Source organism: Camelus bactrianus, chromosome 3 (genome assembly GCF_048773025.1).
Source record: "Camelus bactrianus isolate YW-2024 breed Bactrian camel chromosome 3, ASM4877302v1, whole genome shotgun sequence".
Classification (NCBI taxonomy): Eukaryota; Metazoa; Chordata; class Mammalia; order Artiodactyla; family Camelidae; genus Camelus; species Camelus bactrianus.
Window position 1 is genome coordinate 93,150,558 of NC_133541.1, and position 16,260 is coordinate 93,166,817.

The 16,260-nt window shown below is 36.9% G+C and overlaps 1 protein-coding gene across 1 annotated transcript in view; it reads right to left on the reverse strand.

Moving 5' to 3' along the window:
* Positions 1-16,060, reverse strand: part of MEIKIN (meiotic kinetochore factor) — an 84,333-nt gene extending 68,273 nt beyond the window's left edge. The window contains exons 1-6 of the mRNA XM_045507879.2: positions 15,919-16,060; positions 15,656-15,749; positions 15,164-15,251; positions 13,449-13,509; positions 6,065-6,205; positions 5,055-5,174 (exon numbers count right to left, since the gene is read on the reverse strand). Of these exons, the coding sequence (XP_045363835.1) occupies positions 5,055-5,174; positions 6,065-6,205; positions 13,449-13,509; positions 15,164-15,251; positions 15,656-15,749; positions 15,919-16,021 (607 nt within the window). The 5' untranslated portion in view covers positions 16,022-16,060. The remainder of the gene's footprint in view (positions 1-5,054; positions 5,175-6,064; positions 6,206-13,448; positions 13,510-15,163; positions 15,252-15,655; positions 15,750-15,918) is intronic.
* Between the last annotated feature and the right edge of the window lie 200 nt (positions 16,061-16,260).

Below are 16,260 nucleotides of genomic sequence, written 5' to 3' on the forward strand. Positions count from 1 at the left end.
CAATTCTCCAAGAAGATATACAAATGGCCAATAGGCACATGAAAAAATGTTCAATATTGCTAATTATCAGAGAAATACAAATCAAAACTACAAAGAGGCATTACCTCACACCAGTCAGAATGGCCATCATTTAAAAGTCCGCAAACAATAAATAATGGAGAGGGTGTGGAGAAAAGGGAATCCTCCTACACTGCTGGTGGGAATGCAGTTTGGTGCAGCCACTGTGGAAAACAGTATGGAGATTCCTCAAAAGACTAGGAACAGACTTACCATATGATCCAGTAATCCCACTCCTGGGCATATATCCAGAAGGAACCCTACTTCAAAAAGACACCTGCACCCCAATGTTCACAGCAGCACTATTTACAATAGCCAAGACATGGAAACAGCCTAAATGTCCATCGACAGATGACTGGGTAAAGAAGATGTGGTGTATTTATACAATGGAATACTATTCAGCCATAAAAACTGACAACATAACGCCATTTGCAGCAACATGGGTGTCCTCGGAGAACGTCATTCTAAGAGAAGTAAGCCAGAAAGAGAAAGAAAAACACCATATCAGATCGCTCATATGTGGAATCTGAAAAAAAAAAACATAAATACAAACAGAAACAGACTCACAGACTCACAGACATAGAATACAAACTTGTGGTTGCCAAAGGGGCGGGGGGTGGGAAGGGACAGACTGGGATTTCAAAATTTGTAGATACTGACAGGCATAGGCAGAATAGATAAACAAGATTATACTGTATAGCACAGGGAAATATATGTAAGATCTTGTGGTAGCTCACAGGGAAAAAAAAATGTGACAATGAATATATGTATGTTCATGTATAGCTGAAAAATGGTGCTCTACACTGGAATTTGACACAACATTGTAAAATGACTATCATTCAATAAAAAAATGTTAAAAAAAAAAAAGAGAAAGAAAACACATAGGGACCTGTTCATTTGTGTATAAGAAATACAAGAAAGATAAACCATAAACTAAAGAGACCTGTAAGGGGTGGATAAAAAAGGGGTAGAAAGAAGAGGGGAACGGGATCGTGGTAGTAGGAAGAAAAAGGAGGAAGTAATAGTTTTCTGAGAATAATTTTTTTGTATAGCTATGACTCTTAGAACCATAGCAATGTTTGACATGTTTTCACATAGCCCCCTCTCCCTGAATAAATAAACAAAACCAAACAGGATGGGGGAACCAAAAATTGAATACTACACTAACAAAGGAATCTAACTATGTAACAATTGGATAACAACTGCAGTAAAAGGGGAAGGGAAGAAAAGAACTAGCCTACATAATTGGGAAAGAGTATGTTGATTGGATACTGTATTGCTAAAGACAAACGGAACTGCACATAAATGCTGTAGTAAATGTATTTCTCACAGGGGTCTGGATTAACAATTCTGAAACTTCTTTGTGTGTGTACTAGAATAAATAAATAAGTACATAAATAAATAAAAGTGTTGGATTTTAACCAATAAAATAAAATACCCATGACTCCATATCTATATAATTGAACAAATAAATTGCAGAAAATATATAGTTCTTTTATGACAGAATCCCAGACAATAAATGTAACAGGAAAGAGTGAAACAGAAAATCACAATTAAATGAACACCATGGTAATAACTGTTGCAGTCTGGTTCCTCTGATGACTGGTAATATCAATGAATGAAAGTGTGACGAGGAACAGGACTTACAGAGTCTCAAACTATCTTTTTCTAAATATTTATTAACTACAAATGGAAACTAGTAACTTTACAATGGAGAAAATCAGCAGATATGACCTTAATCAAGTGATGAAGTTTAACATCACCAGCAATAAGATATATGTACTTACATCAAGAACTCCTAATACAACATCATTTCTGTGGTATTCTTATCAAAAAATCACATAATCTCTTTTGAATTATGAGAAAACACTAGACAAATTCAAATTGAGGGGCATTCCAAAATAACTGATCAGTAATCTTCAAAATATCAAGATTATAAAATACAAAGAAAGACTGAGGATCTATCACAGACTGCAGTAGACTAAGGGAGAAGAGACTCTAATGCAGTGTAGGATCCTAGACAGAATCCTGAAACAGAAGAGACTCTAATGCAGTGTAGGAGCCTAGAGAGAATCCTAAAACAGAAGAAAAGACATTAGTGGAAAAAATTGGTGAAGTGTGAAGAAGGTCTGTAGTTTAGTTAAGAGTTTAACACCAATGTTAATTTCCTGATTCTCATCATTGTCATATAAGATAGTATTAGAGAAAGCAGGGTGGGAAACATATGGGAACCCTCTGTATTATTTTTGTAACTTTTCTGCAATTCTAAAATTCAAAATAAACATTAAAAAAAGTAAACCCATATGTGCTTAAGCTACCTACTATTAGCTATGTGTAGCTATGTACCTTTGGCTACATGTAGCCAAAAGTAATCCCAATCAATGAACTTAGCTTAGAAATCACTCAAAAGAAAAACTACTTTGCTTTTCCAATATACATGAAGGTTTTCCCCTGTAATATGAGGAAAAAGAATGTGAAACTCTGATGAACACAGACGCCAAAATCCTCACCAAAATATCACCAAATACAATCCAACAACACATAAAAAAGATTATACATCATGACCAAGTGGGATTCATCCCAGGGACACAAGGGTGGTTCAACATACGCAAATCAATCAATGTAACACATCACATCAAGAAGAGAAAGGACAAAAACCACATGATCATCTCAATCGATGCAGAAAAAGAATTTGATAAAATTCAACACCCATTTACGATAAAAACTCTTGCCAAAGTGGGTATAGAGGGAACATATCTCAACATAATAAAAGCTATATATGACAAACCTACAGCCAGCATAGTACTCAACAGTGAAAAACTCAAAAGCTTCCCACTAAAATCTGGGACAAGACACTATCACCACTCCTATTCAACATAGTCCTGGAAGTCCTAGCCACAGCACAGGCAAGAGAGAGAAATAAAAGGGATCCAAATTGGAAAAGAAGAGGTAAAAGTGTCATTATATGCCGATGACATGTTACTATATATAGAAAACCCTAAAAGGTCCACACAAAAACTACTAGAGCTGATTGAAGAATTCAGCAAGGTAGCAGGTTACAAAATTAACGTTCAAAAATCAGTTGCATTTCTTTACACTAACGATGAATCAACAGAAAAAGAAAGTAAAGAAACAATCCCCTTTAAAATAGCACCCAAAGTAATAAAATATCTGGGAATAAATCTAACCATGGAGGTGAAAGAATTATACACAGAAAACTATAAACCATTGATGAAGGAAATTAAAGGAGACTTTAAAAAATGGAAAGATATTCCATGCTCTTGGATTGGAAGAATCAATATTGTTAAAATGGTCACACTACCCAAGGCAATCTACAGATTTAATGCAATCCCTATCAAATTACCCAGGACATATTTCACAGAACTAGAACAAATCATAATAACATTTATAGGGAACCATCAAAGACCTAGAATTGCCAAAGCATTACTGAAGAGAAAGAAAGAGGCTGGAAGAATAACTCTCCCAGACTTCAGACAATACTATAGAGCTACAGTCATCAAGACAGCATGGTATTGGTACAAAAACAGACATATAGACCAATGGAACAGAATAGAGAGCCCAGAAATGAACCCACAAACTTTTGGTCAACTCATCTTTGACAAAGGAGGCAAGAGTATACAATGGAATAAAGACAGTCTCTTCAGCAAATGGTGTTGGGAAAACTGGACAGCAGCATGTAAAACAATGAAGCTAGAACACTCCCTTACACCATATATAAAAATCAACTCAAAATGGATCAAAGACTTAAACATAAGACAAGATACAATAAACCTCCTAGAGGAAAACATAGGCAAAACATTATCTGACATACATCTCAAAAATTTTCTCCTAGTAGAAATAAAAGCAAGAATAAACAAACGGGACCTAATGAAACTTACAAGCTTCTGCACAGCAAAGGAGACCATAAGTAAAACAAAAAGACAACCTACGGAATGGGAGAAAATTTTTGCAAATGAAACCGACGAAGGCTTGATCTCCAGAATATATAAACAGCTCATACGACTCAATAAGAAAAAAATAAACAACCCAATCCAAAAATGGGCAGAGGACCTAAACAAGCAATTCTCCAAGGAAGACATACAAATGATCAAAAAGCACATGAAAAAATGCTCAATATCACTAATTATCAGAGAAATGCAAATCAAAACTACAATGAGGTATCACCTCACACGAGTCAGAAGGGCCAGCATTCAAAAATCCACAAATGACAAATGCTGGAGAGGCTGTGGAGAATAGGGGAACCCTCCTACACTGCTGGTGGGAATGCAGTTTGGTGCAGCCACTGTGGAAAACAGTGTGGAGATTCCTCAAAAGACTAGGAATAGACTTATCGTATGACCCAGGAATCCCACTCCTGGGCTTATATCCAGAAGGAACCCTACTTCAGGATGACACCTGCACCCCAATGTTCACAGCAGCACTATTTACAATAGCCAAGACATGGAAACAGCCTAAATGTCCATCGACAGATGACTGGATAAAGAAGAGGTGGTATATTTATACAATGGAATACTACTCAGCCATAAAAACCGACAACATAACACCATTTGCAGCAACATGGATGCTCCTGGAGAATGTCATTCTAAGTGAAGTAAGCCAGAAGAAGAAAGAAAAATACCGTATGATATCGCTCATATGTGGAATCTAAAAAACAAAAACAAACAAACAAAAAACAAAGCGTAAATACAGGACAGAAATAGACTCATAGACATAGAATACAGACTTGTGGTTGCCAGGGGGGCGGAGGATGGGAAGGGATAGACTGGGATTTCAAAATTGTAGAACAGATAAACAAGATTATACTGTATAGCACAGGGAATCACAGAGGAAAAAATGTGACAATGAGTGTGTATATGTCCATGTATCACTGAAAAATTGTGCTGAACACTAGAATCTGACACAACATTGTAAAATGATTATAAATCAATAAAAAATGTCTTAAAAAAACATTAAAAAGAAAAGAATGTGAAACTTACCTAAAATTGCAGAGAGGTCTGGAAACTGTGGTGCCTTCTCTATTGCTACTGCTTTACTGGTATCCAAAAGAGTGGAATTCTTACATAGCAGGTTTTCTTCCAACTTGGGATACTCCCTATCTAAAGAAACAGTAAGAAGTGGCACAAAACTTTGAGTAAGAGCACACAAGTGGCAGGTTACCTTTTTCTCCCTAACTTAGGTCCCCAGTCCATACCATGCTACGGTAATTGAAAGTTTTGGATGCGACAGAGAAAAAAGACAAGCCTTGATGGCGTCAAGGTAGTAAACAATCTTTGGGCTATTGCAGTGCTCCACCTGCTTTCTTTCACATATTTTTGCCTTATAAAGATTATTGATCTAAGACAGTAATGCAAAGTGTGTGTGAGGGATGAAGAAAAAGTGTAGAGTTTTTGTTAATTTGTTATCAGCTTAAAACAGATTGTTAAAACTATGTTTGATTTAAGTCCATGGTAACCACACACACAAAAGTACCTATAGAAAATACACATAAGAATAGAAAGGAATCAAAGCATATCAGCATAAAAAAGTCAATGAAAGACAAAGGAACATAGCAAGACAGGAAAGAGGGGCAAAAAGAACTACAAAAACAGAAAACAATGAACAAAATTGTAAGTCCTTCTCTACTATTAATTACTGTAAATATAAATGGCGTAAACCAGATCAAATGACACAGAGTGGCTAAGACAGCATACATGGGAGCTGCCTCTCATATTTTATGTATAAGCTTTATGTATAAGCTTTAAAACTGACATCAAGGAATAGCAGTTTGTTATTTAGTGATATGATAGTTAATGGGACATAGGTGTAACTGAGCTTGTGATCTGTAGTCCTATGTGGCTGACTATGGAACACAATGGATAGTGGGCAGAAGAAAGTATGGTGAGGAAGACAAGTACGCCTTCTCAAAAGGAACATTATTCATTGCAGGATTTGTGGACGAGGAACAATTTCTATACTGAACAACTTAAGATTGAAATTATTTTCTCACCTAAACAATAATCTGATCTTCTGAAGATTTCAGGTGATGGGAGGCTACATAAACTCTCTTCAAAACTCTTGTTTTCTGTATAAGAGTCTGTGATTGAATAACTTAGAAGAGAGCTAGAAATATCATGCTGCAAACTTAGTCCTGCAGAATAAGCAAACACATAAAAAGGGTAAAATGTTTTAATAGTAACCGATTCAAAATCCTAAGAATTCAAATTTGTAGAAATGTATATGCAGTTGTATACTAAGAATGTACAATTAAACATACAACTAAAAAAGCATACTATGGTACACAACTTTAATTTCAATTTTAGAAAATAATTATGTTTTTGATGTGGAAAAAATGCATTATAAACCTTTTCTATTTCAAAGTTTTGTAATTTATTCCTTTCCTACTTTGGTTCAGTTGTAATTCTTCACTCAAAAATTCAAGTTTTATATAAAAGTAACCCATTGGTTGTAAGCTAACTAGCTGAGGAGAAGAAAGTGATTTCAGTTACTCCATTTAAAAACTATGAGCCTAAACATAAACTCAAAGGAACACACATCAGAGGAACTGAACAGAGAACTCAGGAATAGACTCACATACATGTGCAACTGATTTTTGACCAAGAAGCAAAGGCACTTCAGTGGAGAGAGGACACTCTTTTAAACAAATTATGCTTGAAAAACTGGATATCCATATGCAAAAGCAAAACAAAACCAAAAACAAAGCATACAAAAAAATTAACTCTAAATGCCTCATAATTCTTAGCATAAATCCTAAAACAACTTCTAGGAAAAAACAGAGGAGAAAATCTTCATGACACTGAGTTAGGCAAAGATTTCTTTGCTATAACAGTAAAAGGATGATTCATAAAATAGTAACAATGATAAATTAGACTTCATCAAATTTTAAAACTTCTATTCAAAAGAGACAGTTAAGGTGAGAAGACAAGCCATAGATTAGGAGAAAACATTTGTAAATGGACTGGAATTCAAAATATAAAGAACTCTTAAAACTCAGTAATAAGAAAACAAATATCTCAATCAGAAATGGGGGAAAATATCTGAACAGAAAATCTCCCAGACTTAGAGGTTTTTAAAGTCATCCCTGTGAGAGTAAACTAGATGAAAAACTTCCTAATAAATGACAGGGATAGAACTTAGTACTTAAAGTTAAGAACCAGAAAGTTTAGTAAGAAAAGGGAAGACATACTCTGCTGTAATCAGTCAACATTTATCAAGTATTTTCAACAGGGCAAAACAGAGATCAGCACTAATAGAAACTGGTGGGGTGGGGTATAAAGAATGAAAGAGAGCATTGCTCTGAAAACCCATTATCTCCCAACCTGGAGTTAGCTGACTTATACCTATCTCTGCTCACTTATTACCTACCGGAGACAACTAACTCTTCGTCCTTCCTGTTTTGACCTCGTTACACCATTCTCTTCCACTCCAAGCCCCTCCTTAAAGTTGATAGTTGTTTTCTACCTGGCCACCTCCTCCAGCCACCACTGCAACACTTAAGTTGACTGGCCCAATCCTTCCTTCATCCTTCACCTCCTCAGACATCACAGGTAGGTTATTCCCTCCGAGTATCTTTTACTTCCCCTATTTTAACTGCCCTAGATTGCCCTTCCCTATCCTTGCTACTTTTACTTTCTCATTCTATCTTCAACCTTCTCACCCAGGTGTTGTTATACCTCTCTTGTGTTCCATCTCTCAAAATTCCATGAATATCACGCCCAAGAGAGCTATCCCTTCCACAAAAACCCAGAACTCAAGCCAGGCTCAGAAATTAGGAAAGCCCTGTGCTCACAATCTGAGTAGCTGGGTAGAGAAAAGAATAAACAAATGTTCATGACTGTATCAGTAAAAGGTTGTTCCTCGTGTCACAAGTTAGAAATAAAAATGAATTTAAATTACATTTATATCAATTTATACCATACATTTTAAAAAGTCAAACAGTTCTACAAGGCTTTTATCAAAAACTGCAACCTCTCATAGCTCCCCACTGTAATTTCCTATTCTCTAGAGATACCTATTTTCAACTCTATTAACTCTACTGTTTCATTTAATGTCTATCTTTATATTTATAAATTAACTGTATTCAATGATTTTATTACTATGGTTGCTCAAATATTTTTACAGCTGAGCCATGTACTAGGAGCCATATTATCTATATCATCATTTTGCTACAGGTTTTTGTTTTTCCCCTGAGTTATTGATTATTTGATTTTAAAATTAGTTTTCTAATATCCATTTCATCCCAACTTCTTACAGAAGTAGAAATTTCCTCGCAATACTTAAAAAAAATTGCCAGAGCATCTATCACTTCCTTTCTTTTTCTTTCTTTCCTTCCTCCCTGCCTTCCTATCTTTTTCTCCTTCTTTCTTTCCTCCTTCTTCCCCTCCCTGCCCCCCACCTTTTTAAAGTATTCCTATTGGAGAGCTCAATACACTTGCTCAAATTTGGACTGGTTGTTGTCCTCTAGACTGCTGCACAGATGTATTTCTGGGATTTCTCTTTACCATTATCTTAAGAAATTCTTTCACATACTTCCCGTATTAGAACCTTTGATTTCTGGATCCCATGATTTCTTCTTTACTGATTTATTCTCTAGTTTTGTTGGAGTATCTTCTTCATTTCCTGAGAAAAGATGCACAGAAGACCTGTCTAAAAATTTCTTTATACTATCTTCACATTTGAGTGATTGTGTAGCTGGGTACAGAATTCTTGACCAGAATATTAAAAAGAGTGATTGTATTTTTTGGTGCTTGACAGATTTAAACCTCACTGCTCCGTCTTCCCCTTCTGCCCCACATCTGGGCAAGCTGATAAGCCCTGGTGCCCCATCTTTTGGCAATGCCGGCAGGCAAGTTAAAACCATGCATGGAAAGCCTCATCCCAGCCCTACCCTCTAACCACCTAAAAACCCCAAACCAGTCTCCTTTCCGTACTCTCTGAAGCCATTCTCAGTCCTTCTCAGGAGACACCCTCCTCTCCAGAAGGCCTCATTATATCAGTAGTAAACCTTTCAATAGACTCTTGGTATGTTGGTGGCATCATTAATCTTGAAATTTCAGGCAAATTTTGGGTGAAGATCTATCCTATGTCTGCAAAATCAATTCCCTTCAGAAAAAGAAATGCATTTTCCCACCATGTTTTAGCTTCTGGAGTTGCTCTTGAGAAGTTCAATGCTATTCATATTCTTGATTGCTTATCTGCAATCAGTATTTTGTTTTCTCTGGAAGACTCAAGGATTTCTCTATCCCGAGGATTTTTAAATTACATAATGTTGTGCCTTGGTGTGGATCTTTTTCATTCACCGTGATGGGCAGCTGGTGGTTTAATAATTTCCTTTCTATCTACCTTGTAATGTCTGGAACTACTATTTTTCAGATGTTAGAATGCCTGGACTCATCTTCCAATTATTTTTCTTTTTGAAATAGCAGCTTTATTGAAATAAAATTCATATTACATAAAACCCAGCCTTTTAAAGTACACAATTCAGTGGTTTTTGGTATACTCACAGAGTTGTGTCACCACAATTTCTACCATTTACCTTCTCTTTGATATCTGTTCAACTTTTGGAGTATTTCCTTAAAATCACTACCCAACCCCTTGTAGAATTTTTATTTCTGATTTCATATTTTTACTTTTTAAGAATCCTTTTTGTTCTATGAGTGTTCCTTTTTAGAGCTGCCTGCACTTGTTTCATGGACATTTTTTTCAATATCCTGAAGATAATAATGAAAATACGACCTTTAAAAGTTTCTTTTCTATGCATTGTCTGTGTCCTTCAAGTTTCTTTTTATTTGGTATCTATCTTTTTTTAAAATGTTTTTTAAAAATGACTAGTAATTCTTGAATGCTCAAGAATGAGGCACTAAAACAGCAATTGGAAACTCAGGATTCATGAGTGGGATTTAGGAAGTAGTGGGCTTTACTGAAGGGTATTTGGACAGGGACCAGATCATGACTGCCAGAATACAGGTCTTCTCCTGGGCAAAGAAGTTTCCAAAAGAGGAATCTTACAGTCTCTTAGTTGAGGTGTACTTTCCCAAATTGTGGTAAGGAGTCTGGGTTTCACCACAAAGTATACAGACTTTACTTAATTCCCTTCCTTCCTCCTTCCACACCTCACGGCTAGATTTCAATATAGCACCCTTAGCAGTAGCTAGCATCCCTGAGTTCAGACCCTCTTCTTCAACATCTCTGGACTGCCAGGGTGGGAAAAAGAGTAGCCATCTGGTCACAGTGTCGGGGAAGAAATCAAACTGTCTTAACTGCTACTTTTAAAGATTTCCAAAAATCCTATTTTCAACATTATCTATATCTTTTTTTCAGGAATACACGATGCCTCTAATTCCTGAACCTACAGCCTTTGTCAGTTTGCTTCATGGTTTGACATCACTCTTAGGTACCTAGATTTCAGTGCCCCCCCACTTTTTTTGGTCTGTTTGATCTGTTAGGCCTATTATAATTTATTCATCTACCTTCCAGATTCCAAACTCTTGTTGATTATCTCTTGCCAAGTAAAATCTCTTCTCTCCCCTTTCCTCCACCTTTTGGTTTCATGCCTTTTTTATGCCTTTAATGGTATTTTAGTGAGATTTCAGAACAGAGAAGTAAATGTATATGTTTAATCCTCAACATTAAACAGGAAATCCTGAGTTAATTTTCATCATGCTGCAAAATCACTAGATTCTAAGATAAAATTAAAACAATTAATTACATGTTAAATAGAATTCTATAGGCTACTCAAAATCTAACCACTTACATTTTATTATGGGAAAAAGTATTCTAGGTCTCAAATATCAATTGACAAATGAACTTAGAACACAACCAGTTTGTAAATTAGAGACAGTCTATTTTCTATTTCCTCGTTCTTTTCGCACATAAACTTGATAAAGGTAGTAACCAAGAACATTTATCATATGTTTAAACTATAATTTTAGAAAATACTGATGATGGTTAAATTATCTATTTCCTCTAAAGAGAGTAGAAAACTCATTCAGCAAGCATTTCAAACTATATTATGTCCCAAGCATGGGATAGGAAGATAAAAGTTACTGCTTATTTTCAATGGCTTTAAAGCCTAGAAGAACAAAAATGGTTATAGTTGTTTTGATTCCTATAACGGAAGTATACAAAGAGTGCCAGAAAATTACCAGGATAGAACAACTCATCTAGAAAGGGAGAAGTGCGATCAGGAGAGGCTTCCCATTAGAGCTGACACCTGAATCTATTTTTGAAGAACAAGCAGAAGTTACTAGATAAAGAAGGGAGAAGAAGGAAAGAAAAACCTCTGTTGAGCACCTCCTATGTTCCTCTGCTCTGTATTTTAAGAAAATTCCTCTATTCTATTTTCTAGCTAGTTAATTTGATTTTCAGCTAAATGCATCCCAATATTAGGCTCATTCCCTGAGTTTTTAAATTTGACGATATTTTAAACTTCCAGGGACTATAATTTTTTTCTAGAAGCCCATTATATTATGGATTCAATGGCCTTTTATCTCTAGAGAGATATTTACTTGTCTCTACAGTGATCTTTAAAGTTTTCTACCATTTCTTCGGGTACTAATTTCTCTGTCTGTCACATTTGTGGTCTCTCTTCCATAGCACTAAATTTCTTCAAAGGTTTCCTGTTTCTGAATATCTGTTCGTATCTCCATTTGATAATCTGTTTGTATGGCAGTGAGTATAAATTCTGAAACAATAGCCTGCCTCTGGAGATTTTAGAATAGTGATGAGACATTCTGAGAACTTATGCTTTGGGTGGGGATGCCATCCTGTATTTTCTGGGTATTTCAGGTTACGTGGGAGCACTGCCCTAATTGTTTAGCAAGTATCCACACTGGAAGTCTCCTGTATCAGAATTCTTACTTCAGAGAGCCATAATTTATCTTTTTTCTGGGGCTTAGAAGCATAAGCATAATGTACATCTTTTACTTTTTCACCCCTGTGCCATCCTTGTGGCAATGTGGAGTTACTTCAGACTCTCCTCTGCCTCTCATTCCAGCTCCAGCACTGACCCTTAGGAACAAGCCCCTTAGTTCACTTTGCTTGGGAGTAATTCCCACGGTTTTATCTTGGCAATAGGCACTGGTAGCTGCCAGTGTTTGCAATATAAGAAAGGGAAAGAAGGGGGCCAAGTCATGTAGTGCCAGAATACAGTGCTTAATCCATCACCTTGACAATTCCTTCAGGGTCCCCTCTATTATAGTGTTTTGCATTTATTGATCAAGCATTTTGAGTTAAGTATTATCTCCAGAGCTATTCTTATCTCTGCAGTGCTTTTTCTCTGCTCTTCATATATTCATTATTCTGATCTCATTTGCTTTTAAGAATTCCTCAGTATTTCTGGTGTGTTGATGGTATCCTTTCTTGTTTTTTAAAGTAAATTCAATTACACCAATATGTAGATGGCTCACAAATTTCTATCAGCAGCCCTCCATATCCAACTGCCTATTTGACACTGCTACTTAGTCATCTTAAAGGCATCCATAATTTATTAAAAAGATAATTTATGATCTTTCCCTCAAACAAGATTTTTTTCAGTGAATGGCACCATCTTATACCCAGTTATGCAAGCCAGAAACAGGGGTCATCTTTGATACCTCTATCTTCTTCACCCCTCATTTGCCAAATTCTGTCTATTTCACTTCCTACAACAGCCATAAGATACGCCCACTTCTTTCCATTTCCAATATCATCCCTTAGTACAAAGTGCCATCATTCTTCCCTTAAACTACTGCAGTAGCCTCCGAACTCTAATTGCTTCCACTCCTCCTTCTATCCGTACTACAGCTAACGTGATCATATCATTCCCTATTTGAATGACTTCAGAGGCTTTCTGCTGCTCCAGAGATAAACACCAGTATCTCTGACCTAGCCTACAAGGCTTTGCAAGGCCTGTTGTCTGGCCAACCTTGTCTTATTATCACATCTCCTCCTCCTCGCTCTACTTCAGCCATGTTGGCCTTCTTTCAGTTCACTGAACACACAATGCTCAGTCCCATGTTGGGGTCTTTGCACATTCAGTTCCCTCTGCCTGGATTGCTCTTTATTCATCTCTTTGCATATGCATAGTTAATTTCTACTTTTTTTCAGATCTCAAAGAAATTGGCATTCCTCCATGGAAGCCTTCCCAAATCTCTCCAACTAAATTCAGTTACACCCAAGTCAACCTCTCTTTCAGAGCACTTATCACAATTATAATTTACTGGTGTGTGCCTGAAAGCTTTAGGAATGAAGTCCAGAGCACAAGCAGAAGGGTTCAGCTTGCACCAGGAGAAAGACACCTCTGCCACTGAGATGAGAAGGTGGGGTAGAGATACAAATGGATACTTACATTTGTAAGAAAACAAGCTGTGTATGTTCATATCTGACAATCTTACCTGATGTTAGTTCACTATTTGATGAACTACTGTCAACCTGGAGATAATACGTCTCCGACTCCTATGCGAGATAAGAAAGATAAAGCACAAATTATGAGATTGAATATTTTTATATTACAATATTATATCACATTGATTTGGCTACTTTGAAAATATTAGGAAAAACTAATGTCGACTTCGTATGCCAGTTTCATATGGAACAGATTCTTTCAGCTGATTGATATAGATGTAGTCTGATATTTAATATTAAATCTAGAAATAAATCTTAAAATATAATGTTGTGGACATATCTAAGAAGTCAACAATATAGTAGTCAACCAACTGTTGTGGGATAACCCAGCAACTAGAAGACAGAGATTAGATTCTTTCTAATCCCCTAGATAGGAAGGGCTTTTTTCCCTCTAAATATGAAAGCAAAATAAATTTTAAAAAAAGACAGACACATAAGTTTAAAATATCAAAAATACAGTTTAACAAATATGGAAGTATTTGTCATATGTGTGTGCAAAAGTATAAATATCTTCAATATCTAATGAGCATTTCACAAAAAACCATACAAATGGCCAATAAAATGAGAAAAAAGTATCGACTTTATTAGCATTCAAAGAAATAGAAAGTGAAACAACATGCTACCTTTCATCCATCAAATATATATATGTATATGTAGATATATGTGTATATATGTATTTATACTTTAAGTTTCAGGATAAGATGGTGCCAATTGGCCAAATGAATCAAAAGCTTTAAACATAATCTAACCCTTGACCCACTGCAAAGTAACTGTCTTAGGATAACAATTAGAGGTACACAAAAAATTTCTGTGAAAACCTTGGAAACAATCTCAATCCTCCAACCCCAGAAAAATAGTTATAAAAATTACAATCTATCTATCTATAAGACAAACCACTATGCGGGCACTAAAAACCATATTTTTGAAAATTACTTAATGTTAGAGGAATATACAATAAGATAATCTGTAAAATTTTTAAAAGGCACAGAAAAAAAGGAATGGAAGGAAATATATTAAAATTAAAAGAAGATGTTTACTTTTTTGCATAGTCTCAGTCATCTATTAGGAACACTTAACACTTAAAATCTCGGTGAAAAGCCTTTTTTAAAAATGCCTTTTGTTAAAACTTCCCTCTCTCCAAAAACAGGTTTTAAAAGAATATGCAAGCTAAAATACTGGAGCAGGACTATAAAATTTAATGCTAATGTCAGATGAGTCACGGCAATTTTTAAAACCTGAGTTTTTCCAAACTACTGCTGTACATCTTTAAAATAATGTACAGAATCCATATTAAATACGGTAGATCAATAAGTTTTATAATATTCTAATGATAATGAATCCTCTCTTTCTAGCTACTAATGCAACATGAGAAAACATAAAAATGACTTTGAAGTGTTTAACTACTACCAAATATAAAAGAATTACTAAGAAACGTTTTATATCTGTCACACAGAAAACTAGCCAGCAATGAATTCTCAAATTTTTGCCAAGGGAAAGAAAAAACGAAAATGCATGGCTGTGAATCTATTATAATCATAAATTCAAGGTCCTGTCTAAAGACACAACATCAATGTTTATAAAAAACACTACAAAGCGATATAGTCTCTACTGAACAAAGACCATGCCATAGTTTCATCTGGAGGTACATCAGGTACCAGGGTCTGTACACGAAGATATTCAAGGACCACAGGAGAAACATACATACATTCAGTGGAGCAATCTTCTCATCCTGGGCCTCTGCACTAGTGCTATTTTCTTGCAGGCTTTTCTCTCCTGTACCTCTTAACCGAGTGCTAACAAACAAACAAACAACATAATTAGTTTGCACTGACTGGACTTGGCCCTCTTCATCCCCATTCACTGTTTACCCTGTTTAGAATCTGAAAGGCTCTCTGGGGACATCATTAGGAATAAGTAACGAACACAGTGGGTGAACTGTATCAATACCCAACTGAAGCCAGGAATGCTTTCCTGGAGGTTTTTATCTCACTTGCTTTCAGGTAACTTGGCAAAATTTCCTCTTAAAAAAAAAAAAAAAACTTTCCGAAGTCAAATTTCTAGGTCTGTGTTCCAATAAGAGCAAAATTAGAATATTCTAGCTATTCATGTTCTTCAAAGACTCCAGAATGAGGTTGTTAGCAGAAAATGAGGACTTAAGTTTTGAGAAGGCATTAGCCTATTTCTCGTGGCTACGCACCTCAGCGGCCCAGAGCTGCTACCTCCCTGCCCACTCCGCTCCGCTTTCTCCTTGATTTTCGGCAAACCGTGCGTTTTGCCCTTTCGTTTCAGGCCTAAGAGAGGGCGGTACGGTACGTTTTAGGGCGAAAGCCTTGGAGGTCCGTCCTGCTGCGGCCCAGACGCGCCCCCCCCCCCCCCCAACCTCCACGCTCGCCCACCCCGGCCCGCTCCATAGGCCAGCCGGGCGGGGCTTACAGCGGGCAGAGAGACTTCGGCCAGGGCCTAACGGGTCCTCTGCCTTTGTGGGAACACCTAGATCCGGCGTCGGGGTTAGGTTGAGCCTCTCAGCCCGCTTCTTGCGGGTATAGACCCGTAGCGACCACATTGCCACCCCACTCCCAGGCCTCAGGGGCCTTCTAGCCCTCGACGGCCTGTCTCGTGGCCTTCCTGAGGAACCAGCGTCCAGACTCGGCCTGCGGAGCAGCCCAGGAGGAAACACGTAAGAAAACAAGGAAGCGCCTACAACGCCGACCCCCTGCTCTAGACGGGAGCGGCCGGCCTAGCTCCCGCCTTTTTATCTTGGCCACACCGCGCGGCGGCTTCTGGGAAGATGGAGGAACGGGG